The sequence below is a fragment of the Neoarius graeffei genome, chromosome 20 (genome assembly GCF_027579695.1).
Source record: "Neoarius graeffei isolate fNeoGra1 chromosome 20, fNeoGra1.pri, whole genome shotgun sequence".
Taxonomy (NCBI): Eukaryota; Metazoa; Chordata; class Actinopteri; order Siluriformes; family Ariidae; genus Neoarius; species Neoarius graeffei.
Genome location: NC_083588.1, coordinates 33,124,107 through 33,139,910, shown reverse-complemented (window position 1 = coordinate 33,139,910; position 15,804 = coordinate 33,124,107). Strand labels below are relative to the sequence as shown.

At 38.8% G+C, this 15,804-nt stretch overlaps 1 protein-coding gene across 3 annotated transcripts in view; it reads left to right on the top strand.

The window, feature by feature from the left end:
* The window catches only part of nfixb (nuclear factor I/Xb), a 172,758-nt gene that overhangs the window by 130,390 nt on the left and 26,564 nt on the right, over positions 1-15,804 (top strand). For all 3 annotated transcript variants that reach the window (XM_060901522.1, XM_060901524.1, XM_060901523.1), the window contains exons 3-5: positions 7,237-7,299; positions 8,912-8,986; positions 9,338-9,449. In XM_060901522.1, coding sequence (XP_060757505.1) covers positions 7,237-7,299; positions 8,912-8,986; positions 9,338-9,449 — 250 coding nt within the window. The remainder of the gene's footprint in view (positions 1-7,236; positions 7,300-8,911; positions 8,987-9,337; positions 9,450-15,804) is intronic.

Here is a 15,804-nt window from a genome sequence, read left to right as displayed (position 1 = left end):
TCCCCCTCTGTCTCTATCTGTCTCTCTCTGCGCTGGGTGTGTAGTTGGCAGGCGGCGGGCACAGACGGGCACACAGATGGGCAGCATGCAAGGCAGGGCAGATCTCAGCACACCTGCTCCTCTCTGGCACGACCCAGGCCAAGCACACACACATACACACACACACACTCCTGCTTGCATTTATATTTACGCACAGTCACAATTCCGTTTATATATACACACACATGGGCAGAGGTAGAGTGTCTGCCTCGCCAAAGGTTTTCATTCACAAGGCCAGACACAATATTATGTACAAATCTCACACTGTAGTGGCTTTCACAATTATACATGGATTTTTGTACATGCTCTCAGTGTATATAGTTACTCTAATGTACTACTTGCAGTTTCTATAATATACATTGTCATATACAATATTATAGAATAATATTATAACTATAGTATATAATATTATAGTTAAAATTACCCTGCTTACAATAGTACATAAATTTAGCCCATGAATTTAACGTTTTGTAATGTAACTCTGATAAGCATCATAAACCCAACAGGGTAAGCAGATGAAATCACAATGAGCAAGATAATAATTTTATCATAAATGTTAATGATTCCATTTGATTCAGTTTTACCTCTGACAGCTTGAAAAACATTTTTCCTACACAGATAAAGAATAACTTTTGTCTGAAATTTGAAACTCATATTCTGGACCCTTTGTTTACTAGCTGCAATTTTTATTTCTTCTTTATTTATTACTAACTTTTTTTTTTGTCATATAGTATATTGATGTACTGTGGATTAGTGTGTCAATAGAAAAGAGCTACTGATTTCCAAACATTAATTTTCCCAAAATAAAATACTGCAGAAGAAATGTTTGTTGTTAAACAGTGTTACATATTAATTAATACAACACAAAGCAAGTGAAAACGAGATGATGCAGGCGAAGCTTTAATATGCTTGGAACAACATACCAGTTTGTGTATTTATATAAATCCTAGAAATTAAAACTGATCTGTGGGAGTAGTATTGACCAGACCTGATTTGATATGACATCTGATAGAGTTTGAATTGGCATGTAAGAAGAATGGGAAAAAATTGGACAGGAATGTAAACCGCTTTAGTTCCATATTTATATGTGGTGCAGCTCATACACATACATATACACACACGCATACACACACACACACACACACACACACACACACACACACACACCTAAGGAAGGCACACTTGCACAGTGGTGTATGCTACTGCACACGCTCAGGAACAAGGGATACATTTCTTATTTATTTGATATCACATCCATAGTTCCTTTTTGTACTCATTAACTCTCCTCATACACTAACCAATAAATGCATTCTAAAATGCACAAGGAAGTGAGCTCAGGATTTGTGTGTGTGTGTTTGTATCTATCCTGATGCCCTATGTCTGGTTGGAGTCTCATCACATCACTCCTGTAGAGGACTGCCCCATATGGACAGTTGAAAGTCACACTTAGAAGATGCTCTGGACACTTACAGTAACGCTTTTATGGCTTAGGACTACAGTTGACTTGCTAACTTTAGGACTGCAGTTGTCATGAACAGTTTTGCACTCAAGTTTCCATCAATGAAGAGTTGCAACATCAACGAAACTGACTTCATGTTAAAACTGTTAATGTTATAATCATGTCTGTTATCACCTAAATGAGGATGGGTTCCCTTTTGAGTCTGGTTCCTCTCGAGGTTTCTTCCTCATGCCATCTGAGGGAGTTTTTCCTTGCCACCGTCGCCACAGGCTTGCTCACTGGGGATAGATTAGGGATAAATTAGCTCATGTTTAAAGTCATTCAAATTCTGTAAAGCTGCTTTGTGACAATGTCTATTGTTAAAAGCGCTATAGAAATAAACTTCACTGACTGACTGTTTGTGGGGGGGGGGGGGTGTTAGGTCGGGTGGTGGAGAGGTGGGTGCCTATTGCTCAGGAGAAGGTAGGACCCCTTCAGCTTTCTACCCACTGATCTGACTGCATCTGATGAAGCATTTCAGTGAAAGCCCCTCCCATGCAGCGGCGTCCATAAAGAGTGCCTGCTGCAGAGCCTCAGGTGAGGGGGCGCAGGCACAGAATCAAGTGTGCTTTTATAAGATAGGAAATGAATAATGTGCACCGCGGTGGGAAGGGGGGATACTTAAATAAAATACTCCAATAGAAGAGCTCTGAGAACATCTGTGTGGGATTGCCTTGGGGATTAGAATGGTTTGGAACATTTTAAGCGCATTAGGGATTAAAAAAGGTCATAATGTTTAGCAACATACCAATAAACCTCTTATGCAAAACCTATTTGGTGGGGTTGGGGGAGTGGGTGTTGTGCCTCTTTGTCCTCTGACGTGTGGTAAGGCATGAGTGTGTATTTCTGTCTGTAGTGTGGAGGTGTCAGCTTGGTTTTATCAGTCAGTATATTAAACATAGTTAACACCGTATAACCTATCTATACACCAAGTTTTGTTTCCATCATTACTCTCAGAGTTATTTGCTGCACTGGGTTGTTATTTATATGTGTGTTCATGTGGATCATCTGTAATGCATACTTGTCACATTTGTTTGAAGAAAAGCAACCTCCTCTAAGACCTACAGAGCAAATCAGTTTGTTGAGATACACACAGATAAAGGGCAATATGTTGATAAATGGCAGATGAAAGGTCATATGGAGTTCAAGATCAGATTAACAGTAAGTGGTGGGCTGCTGTTATTGCGAGAGGAGCTGTGAGAAAAGCAAGAAATCTTTTACATCACAGTCAGAAAATGATAGCTGGCAACAGAATGTATCATAAAATGAGAAACAGCATGCAAACTTACTAGAATATGATCGTCACAACAAATGTTCACTTGGATACTATTTAGATTTTGATAATATTCCTAATGAAGGGTAATGTAAGTCTGGTGCAACACATATACCTTGAACATTTTGGTGAAATGATTCTTATTTCTTGGTGAAAGGTGTCTTATTTACTACATCTCATTTATGGCATATTTTATTTTTGCATATTTTTAATTATCCATCATTTTTAACAAATTATGTATTAGTATGTCTTATAAATATAAAAACATTGTGTCCTAAAAATTAATATTACCTGAAGCCGTTAACAATATCCAACTTGGAGTTACTTATTTTCTTATGGCTGAATCTCAAATAGTGTCTATTGACCTTATAGTGCACTCTGTAGGCTGTGCAATATTATATTATGTAGGCGCTATATGTAATGAATAGAAATCCTTTTGGGACTGAGCCGAACTGCAACTGATATTCAGCTTATCTCATATTCCTTTGTAAAGATGATTCCAGATCACACAAGAAATGTAAACATTTATTTAAATATTCTATTGGTAAAATGAGAAGAATCTATTACTGTAGGTAAATAAATAAAATTAATCTGAGCCATTAAAGTGTCTGATAAAAAAATATGACATTGACTCACTCATTTTTCTTTACAGTTTTCTCCTTACCCTCTACTTGATGAGTTCACTGGACCCAGCTTTTCTGTGTACTGTTGATTTTATATTGCTGGTGTTTGAGATGTCCTGCAGCAGGCCTGTGTTAGATTAATCCTCTCCATTTGCCAGTGTGAGTCTGCGATAAACTGGCAATCTGAGCTCATTGGCAAATGCATAAGCTACAAAATAAATAATTAAATGAAAAACAAACCTTTGTTTGTGCACAGTCATTTGCAAGCACGGTTGTTTATGAATATGCGCTTTGGAAATGAGCCAATTAGATTTGCTGCTTTTAGTTTGTCACAGTTCTTGAAAGTTAGTGAAGTGGTCTTTATCTGAATATTAGCTTAACTTCACAGGTCACTGGTTTTTCTTTAAGCCCATGTTTGGTAGACTGTGTGTGTGTGTATATATATATGTCTAAAATATATATATATATATATATATATATATATATATATATATATATATATATATAAATTTTTTTTTTGCACTTGTACATGTGTGCATGTTTGACGCATTAGTTTTGGCCTGCGATGTGTTCAGGGGTCCTCTGGGTGAGTGTGCTGGATTGATAAGGATGGCGCTGAGCATTTTTTGGATACATTAGTGAGCTTTGTGTGTTTCTGTGTTTGTTGTGTGTATGGACAGTGCATTGTGATTTGCTGATAACAGCAGTGGCTAGACACCACAGGGCCTCAGCACTAATAATGGACAGAGCCTCCATTGTGAGCATGAGGGTGAGTTGCCCCCTGCTCGCCTTGTTTTTGTCTCTGTCCAATAGCATGAGCTGTTCCATTCACTCTGGTCCAGCTCTGCACAGTAAGGCTCCATTAATGTGTCTTGTAATTGGATTAGACCTCGTTGAAGACCCAGAACATATTCAGTTCTGCACACCACTAGGGGCAGATAGCTGGGAGAAGAGGTGAAAAATACTTATGTAATATTGCTACCTTAAAGTTAAAGTTCAGTTTAAGTAATACTTGTATTCTTACTTAATTACTTTCCATGAAATACATACTACCAACATTTTGTTTAGACCTTCCATGTATTGTTACGTACCTCAAAAATCATGATACATTTTAAAATATTTTTTTACTTTTTTTTGGCCTGGATACCAATCTGATCACGTTTCTTGTGCATTTTAACTTGATTTATTAATTATACAAAACATCCAATTAGATTCATGCCAATTTGTATGAATACTACTGCCAGTCATCTCTGTGCAAAGACAGCTGATGTTGGATTTTGCTTAATATCATTTAATTTTTCATCGAGTAAAGTTGTGGGTAATAGTATGAATGCCCTGCTGCTAAACAGTTGCAAAACAGTTGTATCGTCCCCTATGAATGATCATGACAATTTCTACTAATGTGCAAGACCATAATGAAAAAAATATCTTGACTTCTAATTAAGTTATTTACTTTTTTGTAAATACTGCATCAGGCTTAGCTATTTAGTTAGAGCTAAATGTAGATTTTAATGGTGATGTGGAAACTAATACAGTAACCCTACATTGCTAAGCATTTTATAGCTCTTGCCATTGCCTCACTTGTCTTCTCTTAAAATGTGCAGAAATTGTGCTTTTCATTTACAGTAATACTGTCTCATTACACTACCCATGGGCCTCTGGGGTTGAACGATTGCTATGAAATCCTCATTTTCTGTACAAAAATATCTGCATATTGTTGCATGTTAAATGCCACAAAAAAATCAATAACCCATGTAATTCATATAGTTGTGGATGTGACTCAGGAATTAGCATTTAGCTGTCAGATGGATTAACATTTAGCTGTCAGATGGATTAACATTTAGCTGTCTGAATATAATTGTATAGCTTTAGACATATTTTTATGTATATAGACACTTATATAAAGGAGGTATTTTTGTCTTTTTACTAGCAGTGTATCTCTGTATTAGTGAGGGCATTTGCAAATGTTAAACTAGCAGGAATTCTCTGACACCACTAGTGCTAAGATGGCTGCCAAATGCTAAGATGGCTGCCAGGATTCCGCAGAGCAACCGAAGCACATGCAATGAGAAAGGGAGCAAGTGAGGGGGGAAAAAGGGCTCTTGGTTTTCTTCCACATTCTGATTTTGCCAGTGCCTCTTTTTGTATCAGTTTTCCATTATTTACGCCTGTTACTGTTGTTGTGGCTCATTTTGTAGTACTTGCAACGGCAGCAATTGCTTTCACTGTTTTTGATATACAGCATTATATTTGCACTACACTGTGGGTAAAAGAATGAAGGGCTCATATTGATTAGTTAGAATTTAGTGCTTATTTTAAAGAATATTCCAGTATAATATATGGTTATTAAAACACACTAGATAGTAGAAAGCATGTCACTGAATCTGGGCCAAGTACAACATCCAAGAAGGTTCTGGACTCTCCGAGATCACTTTTGTTAGAGACACTCTGTAAACATCTGTATGGCTGCACACAAAGTTCAGTCCACATCTTATATGGACCAGTAATAAGGTCTGATGTACCATTTTTATGTACCATTAACACAGTACACTATGCAGTGAGACCAGTTTTGGAAGGCAGTGTTCCCACCCCAACTGCCACCACACTTCTGACTTTAAATCACACACTACTACGCATGGCCAAATGTTTGTGGACACCTGACCATCACATCTGTATGTGTTTGTTGAACATCCCATTCCAGATTTATTCCCCCTTTGCTGTTGTAATAACCGCCACTCTTCAAAGAAGGTTTTCCAGTAGATCTTGGAGTATGGCTGTGAAGATTTGCCCATTCAGCCACAAGAGCATTATTGAAGTCAGACTCTTATGTCAGGCGAGAAGGTCTGGTGCAGTTGACGTTCCAGTTCATCCCAGTTTAGTGGGGTTGAGGTCAGGGCTCTGTGTGCACCACTCCAGGGCTTCCACTCCAAACCTTGGCAAACTATGTCTTCATGACCCTCGCTTTGTGCACGGGAGCATTGTTGTGCTGGAACATTTTTGCGCCCTTTAGTGCCAGTGAATGGAAACTGTAAAACAACAGCATACAAAGACATTCTAAACAATTATGTGCTTCCCCCTTTGTAGCAACAAGTTGAGGAAGACCTACATATGGGTCAGCTGTCCACAAACTTTTGGCCATATAGAGTATCTCAAATAGGTTTATTAATCCTAAGCAATTCATGCAGAATAATGACTCATATCACTGATGTGTTGATTTAAATTCTGACTGTAGGTCAGATTTATTAAGTATAAGGAACTATAAATAAACTATGAGACCAATAGAACAATATCAGTATGTGGTTATTTGTTTTGTGCCAAAGTACTAATCAGATATTTTGCTTAGTGTGCTTTCGCCAAACAGTGTCTAAAATGGATTTATGTATGGACTTATAGCAGTATTCTCCTCGCACTTGTTCTGGAAATTTATAATAGAAAATTTGAGGTTCTTTGATGACTTTGTGTCCTGATCAGGTCTTTATTTAGCAAGGGATGTAAGGGCTGGTTTTGTGCCAGAGGCAGAACATTTCAGGGTGTGGGGTAAGCGCAGGCACTGTGGCAGGCTGTTGGGAGCATCCGCCAACACAGATCCTGATGAATGAACTAATACAAGTCAGGATTAGACTTGTTCTTTCGTTTTATAGGACTGAAACTCTAATGTCAAAATCTGTTATATGTCTGGTACAATTAGTTTGCTGTTGTGTCATCATTCATTAAAGTGTGGAAAGACCCTAAGTCTCCTTAGTCTTGGCTCAGTCACTGTGTTTTGGAATATAACTAATTCTGTCCTCATCATTTCTTTGCAGAATCTGGACAATCAGAGAACTCCAACCAGCAAGGAGAAGCAGACGTCAAACCGCCACCCAATGGTAAACTGAGAACAGATACATATTGTGTAGTGTAAATGCATATATATTTAAACAAGTAATCATTATTACTTTTCTGTATCAGAGTACAACTGATGATGCTATCAGATTCTCCACTGAATCGTTATTGTGTTTTTACTGCCAGAAATCAAAGCATCAAACATATTCAAGCCGCAGCATCCTCTAGGCGATCTTGTAACCTACAAAATATATGACATATTAGAAATTTCATTTAAGTTAGTGTTATCTGATTGAGCGCTACAAACCATGTTATTTTCTTGGGTCAGAAACATTTTCTCACACACGCTATACATATTGTGCATATTTGCACACACGCACGTCCAAGTGATTCCAGTTCATAGTAGTTAGACACTGCTAGGCTGCTTGAATGCTCATAAATCACTCTGGCATGATTGGCTGATGTGAACCACATGGTTCCCAAATAGAGCAGCGCTGAGCTCATGCTCCAACATTGCTGGTGCACACATGCATGCACACACTAACCGCAGCGGATCATGTGGATGGAACAGAAACAATAACCCAGTTACCTATAGTGCCTGTATGGAATCACTTGTAAAGGCCCGTTTCTATTATTATATCCATGGACCTATGTACACACACACACACACCACACATACTGTACAGACAGGTACTGGTACGCACACATGGGTGAGCACAAGCAGCTGTCACATACACAGATTTTTTGATACTTCAGCATATAGTTATAGTTATTGTTATAACCCCCCTGCTCCCTCTCTAGTCCTGCTGTGTCAGTGCAGGAGCAGTGGAGGTAGCCAGTCAGCTTTAAGCCTACCTGCAGAGGTGCTTTGGAATAAATTTATATTAATATTTATTTTTATATTTGTGTACCAAAACATAGTGTGAACCAAGTATTAAAAATCTCAAACGCCAATACAAAACTGAGAAATGTGGAAAACCATAACATATGAAATGTACTTAAAAACAAGTATGGACACAGCGTGACTGAATTGAACAGCAAAAGGCTTAACAGGATTTACACTCCGTAGAGTTATTTAACAAACGCATGGAAATTAGCAAATATTTAAACTAAAGCATTCAATGCAATTGGTAAAATTGCTATGCATCTTTCTCTTTTTTTATTCCTGGTTCAAGACCTGCACTTGCATTTTAAAGACTGGGCTAGTCTTTATAACAAAGCCATTCAGCTCTGTCCATTTTGCATTAGGCAGTTTCAGAGGATTTTGGGTCAGTTGGGAGGAAGAAGTCTCGTTGTTGCCTCACAAGAAGCTGAAGGCTCTAAAATATTTACAAATTGCTCATTTAAATGTGATTCGCTCACATTCTAAATACTGTTTATGTCAATTCTAAAAATCATTACAAGCCCAGCGAATAACTGGAGTTGAACCCACAGTCTCATGTTTAGCATCTTCATTAAGCTTCAGTTTTTCTCTGAACACCTCGGTCAAGTGAGCCTACCATAGAGGGACTAACCAAAAACTTCCATCCTGTTATTGTCCCACTGTGACAGTGCACATTATAAATAGAAGGATGAATTTAACAATGCGGTCCATGTGGTTAGGCTGTTTTGTGTGTGTGTGTGTGTGTGATTCTCTGTTGCTTTCTCGCACCCCAGGGCACTTGAGTTTCCAGGACTGCTTTGTGACTTCAGGAGTGTGGAACGTGGCCGAGCTGGTCCGCGTGTCACAGAGTGAGTCACACAGACACATTTCCTCTCTTCTTCTCAACATTTCTATATCAACATGTAATAGACCGATGGGATGATTTCATGGCTGTCCTCTCACTGACACTAACAGGTGCTATTTAAAAGTGGGTTAAAAGTGATTCTAGACATAGAAAAAGATATCTATAGAACTAGCATGTTTGTTTGCATTTTTATGGCCTGGAAATTAGCTTCGCCCCCAAACAGGACAGAACTCTGCTCCTCACAAGGCATATATAGTTTATAATCACAAATTACCACAACAATAGATTATACAAAATTGAAATAGATACATTAGTTGTCTGTGATGGTAGTAATTCTGTTTGTTTTTGCCTTTAGCTCCAGTTGCCACGGCTACCGGTCCCAACTTCTCCCTGGCCGACTTGGACAGTCCTGGATATTACAACATCAACCTGGGTCGTCGGTCCATCACGTCCACCCCATCGACCAGGTACACACACACACACACACACACACACAAGATGAAGTTCACTTACTTGCATGTGAGTAAAGGTGCTTGGCCAATGCTTTCACTCTTTTCTCTAATTTGTGACACAGCTTTCTCTTTTTTCTGTTCTTGTCTCTCTGATTTCTGCATTTATCCTACTGTCTCTCTTTTTCTCTGTCTGTATCTATTTCTTTCCTTTTCACTGTTTGCTTTTCTCTCTCTCTCCCTCACGCACGCACACACACACACACACACACACACACACACACACACACACACACACACACACACACACACACTATCTTCATTCTTTTCCCTCATTTTTCTGGGCCGCCACAGGACTGAAATGGAGCTGTATGGCAGTCTCCCCCGGAGGTACACCCCACAGTCTGCTCTTCTCTGCACTCCACTTCTTTTCATCTCTGAGTTGTGCAGTAACTCTTTCTGTGTCTCAGTCTGAACACTGTCCATTTCTCATTCACACCAATGCACGCCAGGCTTGTTTGACATGTATATTTCCTTGAGAACAATTATGTTCTTAAGAAAAAAATTGATTTAATCAACCCAAGATGAGCTAAGTAGCTGACTAAGTGAAAAAGTCACCTAATTCCACTGGTTTGGCTTAAGTAAGGTGCGTCATACAAAATGTTTCAGCTGTGTGCAATTTTCAGAGGATTTTAATCAACAATCAAAACAGGAATCAACAGTGAATCATGTACAGTACCAGTTAAAAGTTTGGACACTCCTACTCATTTTTTTCTATATTTTGATTATTTTCAACATTGTAGAGCAATACTGAAGATATCAAAACTATGAAATAACATACAGTGGTGCTTGAAAGTTTGTGAACCCTTTAGCATTTTCTATATTTCTGCATAAATATGACCTAAAACAACATCAGATTTTCACACAAGTCCTAAAAGTAGATAAAGAGAACCCAGTTAAACAAATGAGACAAAAATATTGTACTTGGTCATTTATTTATCGAGGAAAATGATCCAATATTACATATCTGTGAGTGGCAAAAGTATGTGAACTTCTAGGATTAGCAGTTAATTTGAAGGTGAAATTAGAGTCAGGTGTTTTCAATCAATGGGATGACAATCAGGTGTGAGTGGGCACCTTGTTTTATTTAAAGAACAGGGATCTATCAAAGTCTGATCTTCACAACACATGTTTGTGGAAGTGTATCATGGCACGAACAAAGGAGATTTCTGAGGAGCTCAGAAAAAGCGTTGTTGATGTTCATCAGGCTGGAAAAGGTTACAAAACCATCTCTAAAGAGTTTGGACTCCACCAATTTACAGTCAGACAGATTGTGTACAAATGGAGGAAATTCAAGACCATTGTTACCCTCCCCAGGAGTGGTCGACCAACAAAGATCACTCCAAGAGCAAGCATGGGCGTAAAAATGCGTATGGACGGTATGGACGCATCCATACCAATATTCAGCTGAGTTTAAAATGTCCATACCATTTTTGAATGGAGAAGCCGCGATGCGGGAAACGCTGAATAAAAACACCAAACGCGGTATCGCTTCCAGCTGATTTTCAGTTGTGAACAGACCTCTCAAAGACGGCTGACTATTGGTGGGGACAGGTAAAAAAGCTTTATGAAGCTTTGATTGGCCCACCTCCCATTGCCTTGACGTTGCTATGGTTTTTTGTTGTCATTGGCTGTAAGCAGTAGCAAGCGGTAAAATCAGCATCCAGCTCGCTGCTACAGCAAAACAGCACACAGGCAGTGATGTCGGGCAATAAAAGAAAACGTAAGGAGGACGTTTCTCTCTCTCTCTCTCTCTCTCTCTCTCTCTCTCTCTCTCTCTCACATACACACTAATAAATGCTTGTCGGTAATGCTAAATGTTTACTTATATTTACGTACTGTAACAGCAAGGAGTTTCTGTTTGCAATCTCTCTCTCTCTCTCTCTCTCACACACACACACACACACACACACACACACACTAATAAATGCTTGTAGGTAATGCTACTTATATTTATTTTTTCTTGCTCATTGTTTGCATGTATATGCATATGTATATATGCATGTGTATATGCGTATGTATGTAACCTCTGCAATAAAATGTGAAAATGTAAAAATGTGAAACAATTGTCACTTAACCCTTTCAACTTAATGAATAAACATTTTTGCAAAATGCACTACAACTACCAAAACTCTTCACATTTCTACCACCCATACCTACATTACTTCCAGATTCTGAAATTGCAGTAACTCAAAAGGAAGCACATGATGTTTCAAATGTGTGAAAATAGTAAAAGTTGTGTGAAAATGAAGCTTGTGTTGTTGTATTTTGGGTAGGTCATCCACTACAGCGAAATTCACAGCAACTTCAATGTCCACTTTCTCTGTGTGGTAATGTATTGCCCGTATACATGCAGATGTTAGCCTAAGTCTAAGACTAAGTGTACCTGGTGCTAAAAATCAAAATAACACAAAGGAATGGACAACCAATCATTTGTACAGTGTAGGCCACATTTCGTGCGACAACCATGGCGCACTGGGACGCTTGGCCAAATTATGTCCCCACCAATATCAACACCGTTTTTACGCCCTTGAGAGCAAGGCGTATAATAGTCGGCGAGGTCACAAAGGACTCCAGGGTAACTTCTAAGCAACTGAAGGCCTCTCTCACATTGTCTAATGTTAATGTTTATGAGTCCACCATCAGGAGAACACTGAACAACAATGGTGTGCATGGCAGGGTTGCATGGAGAAAGCCACTGCTCTCCCAAAAGAACATTGCTGCTCATCTGCAGTTTGCTAAAGATCACGTGGACAAGCCAGAAGGCTATTGGAAAAATGTTTTGTGGACGGATGAGACCAAAATAGAACTTTTTGGTTTAAATGAGAAGCGTTATGTTTGGAGAAAGGAAAACACTGCATTCCAGCATAAGAACCTTATCCCATCTGTGAAACATGGTGGTGGTAGTATCATGGGTTGGGCTTGTTTTGCTGCATCTGGGCCAGGATGGCTTGCCATCATTGATGGAACAATGAATTCTGAATTATACCAGCGAATTCTAAAGGAAAATGTCAGGACATCTGTCCATGAACTGAATCTCAAGAGAAGGTGGGTCATACAGCAAGACAACGACCCTAAGCACATAAGTCGTTCTACCAAAGAATGGTTAAAAAAGAATAAAGTTAATGGTTTGGAATGGCCAAGTCAAAGTCCTGACTTGAATCCAATCGAAATGTTGTGGAAGGACCTGAAGCAAGCAGTTCATGTGAGGAAACCCACCAACGTCCCAGAGTTGAAACTGTTCTATATGGAGGAATGGGCTAAAACTCCTCCAAGCCGGTGTGGAGGACTGATCAACAGTTACCGGAAACATTTAGTTGCAGTTATTGCTGCACAAGGGGGTCACGCCAGATACTGAAAGCAAAGGTTCACATACTTTTGCCACTCACAGATATGTAATATTGGATCATTTTCCTCAATAAATAAATGACCAAGTATAATATTTTTGTCTCATTTGTTTAACTGGGTTCTCTTTATCTACTTTTAGTTTTACTTTTACTTTTTAGATTTTGTGTGAAAATCTGATGATGTTTTAGGTCATATTTATGCAGAAATATAGAAAATTCTAAAGGGTTCACAAACTTTCAAGCACCACTGTACAACTTGAATGGAAACACTTCAAATTTCAAATTTGTATGTGCATGTATGGTGTATATACCGTATCTCCAATCAAGTGCTATTCTGCTTATACAGATATGTTGCTATTTAAGTAATTACAAGAAAATGGTTTGGATATTCTCTGAGCTGCTCATTTCTTCAGAAGGCTGTTCGTCCTCGTTTAAATTGTCGTTTTGACACACACAGCATCAAAACGGATACCCTGACAACGTGGTATATTCGGAAAGTTAAATTCTACAATGTAAAAAAAACAACTAAAATTACACTAATTTATTGACTATGAGGTCATCAGAGTAAGATAGAAAATGCTTGATAGATTTATAGACAGCTGCCTTTAACGGGTTTGATCAGATTTGTAAGATTTGTTCAGAATGGGAGTCAAACCTTTCAGAAAGTTTAAAAAAGCTGATGGTAATTCTGATTGTTTTGAAGTAGTCCGTACTTAAACAGTGCCTTGCAAAAGTATTCATCCCCCTTGGTGTTTGTCCTGTTTTGTTGCATTACAAGCTGGAATTAAAATGGATTTTTGAGGGGTTAGCACCATTTGATTTACACAACATGCCTACCACTTTAAAGGTGCACATTGTTTTTTTTATTGTGACACAAACAATAATTAAGATGAAAAAAAACAGAAATCTGGAGCGTGCATAAATATTTCCTCCCCCCCTTAAAAAAGTCAATACTTTATATAGAGCCACCTTTTGCTACAATTACAGCTGCAAGTCTCTTGGGGTATGTCTCTATTAGCTTAGCACATCTAGCCACTGGGATTTTTGCCCATTCCTCAAGGCAAAACTGCTCCAACTCCTTCAAGTTAGATGGGTTGCGGTGGTGTACAGCAATCTTCAAGTTATGCCACAGATTCTCAATTGGATTGAGGTCTGGGCTTTGGTTAGGCCATTCCAATACATTTAAATGTTTTCCTTTAAACCACTCCAGTGTAGCTTTAGCAGTATGTTTAGGGTCATTGTCCTGCTAGACCGTGAACCTTCATCCCAGTCTCAAACCTCTGGCTGACTGAAACAGGTTTTTCTCCAGAATTGCCCTGTATTTAGTGCCATCCATCTTTCTTTCAGTCCTGACCAGCTTTCTTGTCCCTGCAGATAAAAACATCCCCACAGCATGATGCTGCCACCACCATGCTTCATTGTAGGGATGGTGTTCTCAGGGTGTTGGGTTTGCGCCACACATGGCATTTCCCATGATGGCCAAAAAGTTCAATTTTTGTCTCATTTGACCAGAGAATCTTCTTCCATGTTTTTGGGGAGTCTGCCACATGCTGTTGGGCAAACTCCAAACATGATTTTTTAAGCAATGACTTTTTTCTAGCCACTCTTCCATAAAGCCCCACTCTTTGGAGTGTATGGCTTAAAGTGGTCCTATGGACAGACACTCCCTTCTCCACTGTGGATCTTTGCAGCTCCCTCAGCGTTATCGTTGGCGTCTTTGTTGCATCTCTGATTAATGCCCTCCTTGCCTGGTCTGTGAGTTTTGGTGGGTGGCCTTCTCTTGTCAGATTTGTAGTGGTGCCATATTCTTTTTATTTTGCTATAATGGATTTAATGGTGCTCCCTGGGATATTCAAAGTTTGGGATATTTTTTATGACCCAACCCTGATCTATACTTCTCCACAACTTTGTTTATGACCTGTTTGGAGTGTTCCTTGGTTCTCATGTTGCTTGCTTAGTAGTGTTGCAGAGTCAGGGTCCTTCCAGAACAGGTTGATTTATACAGACATCATGTGACAGATCATGTGACACTTTGATTGTACACAGGTGGCTCTTTATCATCTAATTATGTGACTTATGAAGTGAATTGGTTGGACCAGCTCTTATTTATGGGTTTCATACGAAAGGGGGTATGCACACTCCAGATTTCTGTTTTTTAATCTTAATTATTGTTTGTGTCACAATAAAAAAGAACAATGTGCACCTTTAATGTTGTAGGCATGTTGTGTAAATCAAATGGTGCTAGCCCCCCAAAAATCCATTTTAATTCCAGCTTCTAATGCAACAAAACAGGATAAACACCAAGGGGGATGAATACTTTTGGCAAGGCACTGTAAGTCCTTGTGATGTTTTTCAATTGAACTTAAGTTCTATTTAGACTTAGCTCAGTGAAACAACGTTTTTATTTGTGCTAAGTCTTGCAGTTTTTAGTACTGTTGTTGCTTGGGCATGAGTTTTACCATGATAGGGAAACACTTCCCATGTGTTTTCCACCAGATAAGCGGATTTTCTTTCTTCCTGATTACAATCCATTCTTCACACAATTATTTTGACACAGTGAAGGGGATCATAACAAGTCCACAGCATGCTATATCATTTGAAATTAAGTGTTTTTAAAAATCAAGCCCAACATAATTCCGGGGTAATGTAAGATCATCTGGGGATAATTAAATTGATATCAAATCATATATCAAACAAGCCTAACATGTTCGGTATGGAAGACTGCAGTCCTGGAGGGCCACAGCATGGTTACTTTTACATACCAGATTAAATTCCACAAGGCCTTCACCATAAGAATTAATTTTATCAAAGAAAACTAAAAAATGTACACTAAACAATTAAGCTGTCCACTGAACAACAAGGCTCTCCAGGACTGCAGTTTGACAGCTGTGATATATGGGATGGCAGATGGATTAGGACTTTGTTACAATATATTTTCATCATATCAGGAAAGCATGTTTATGTTC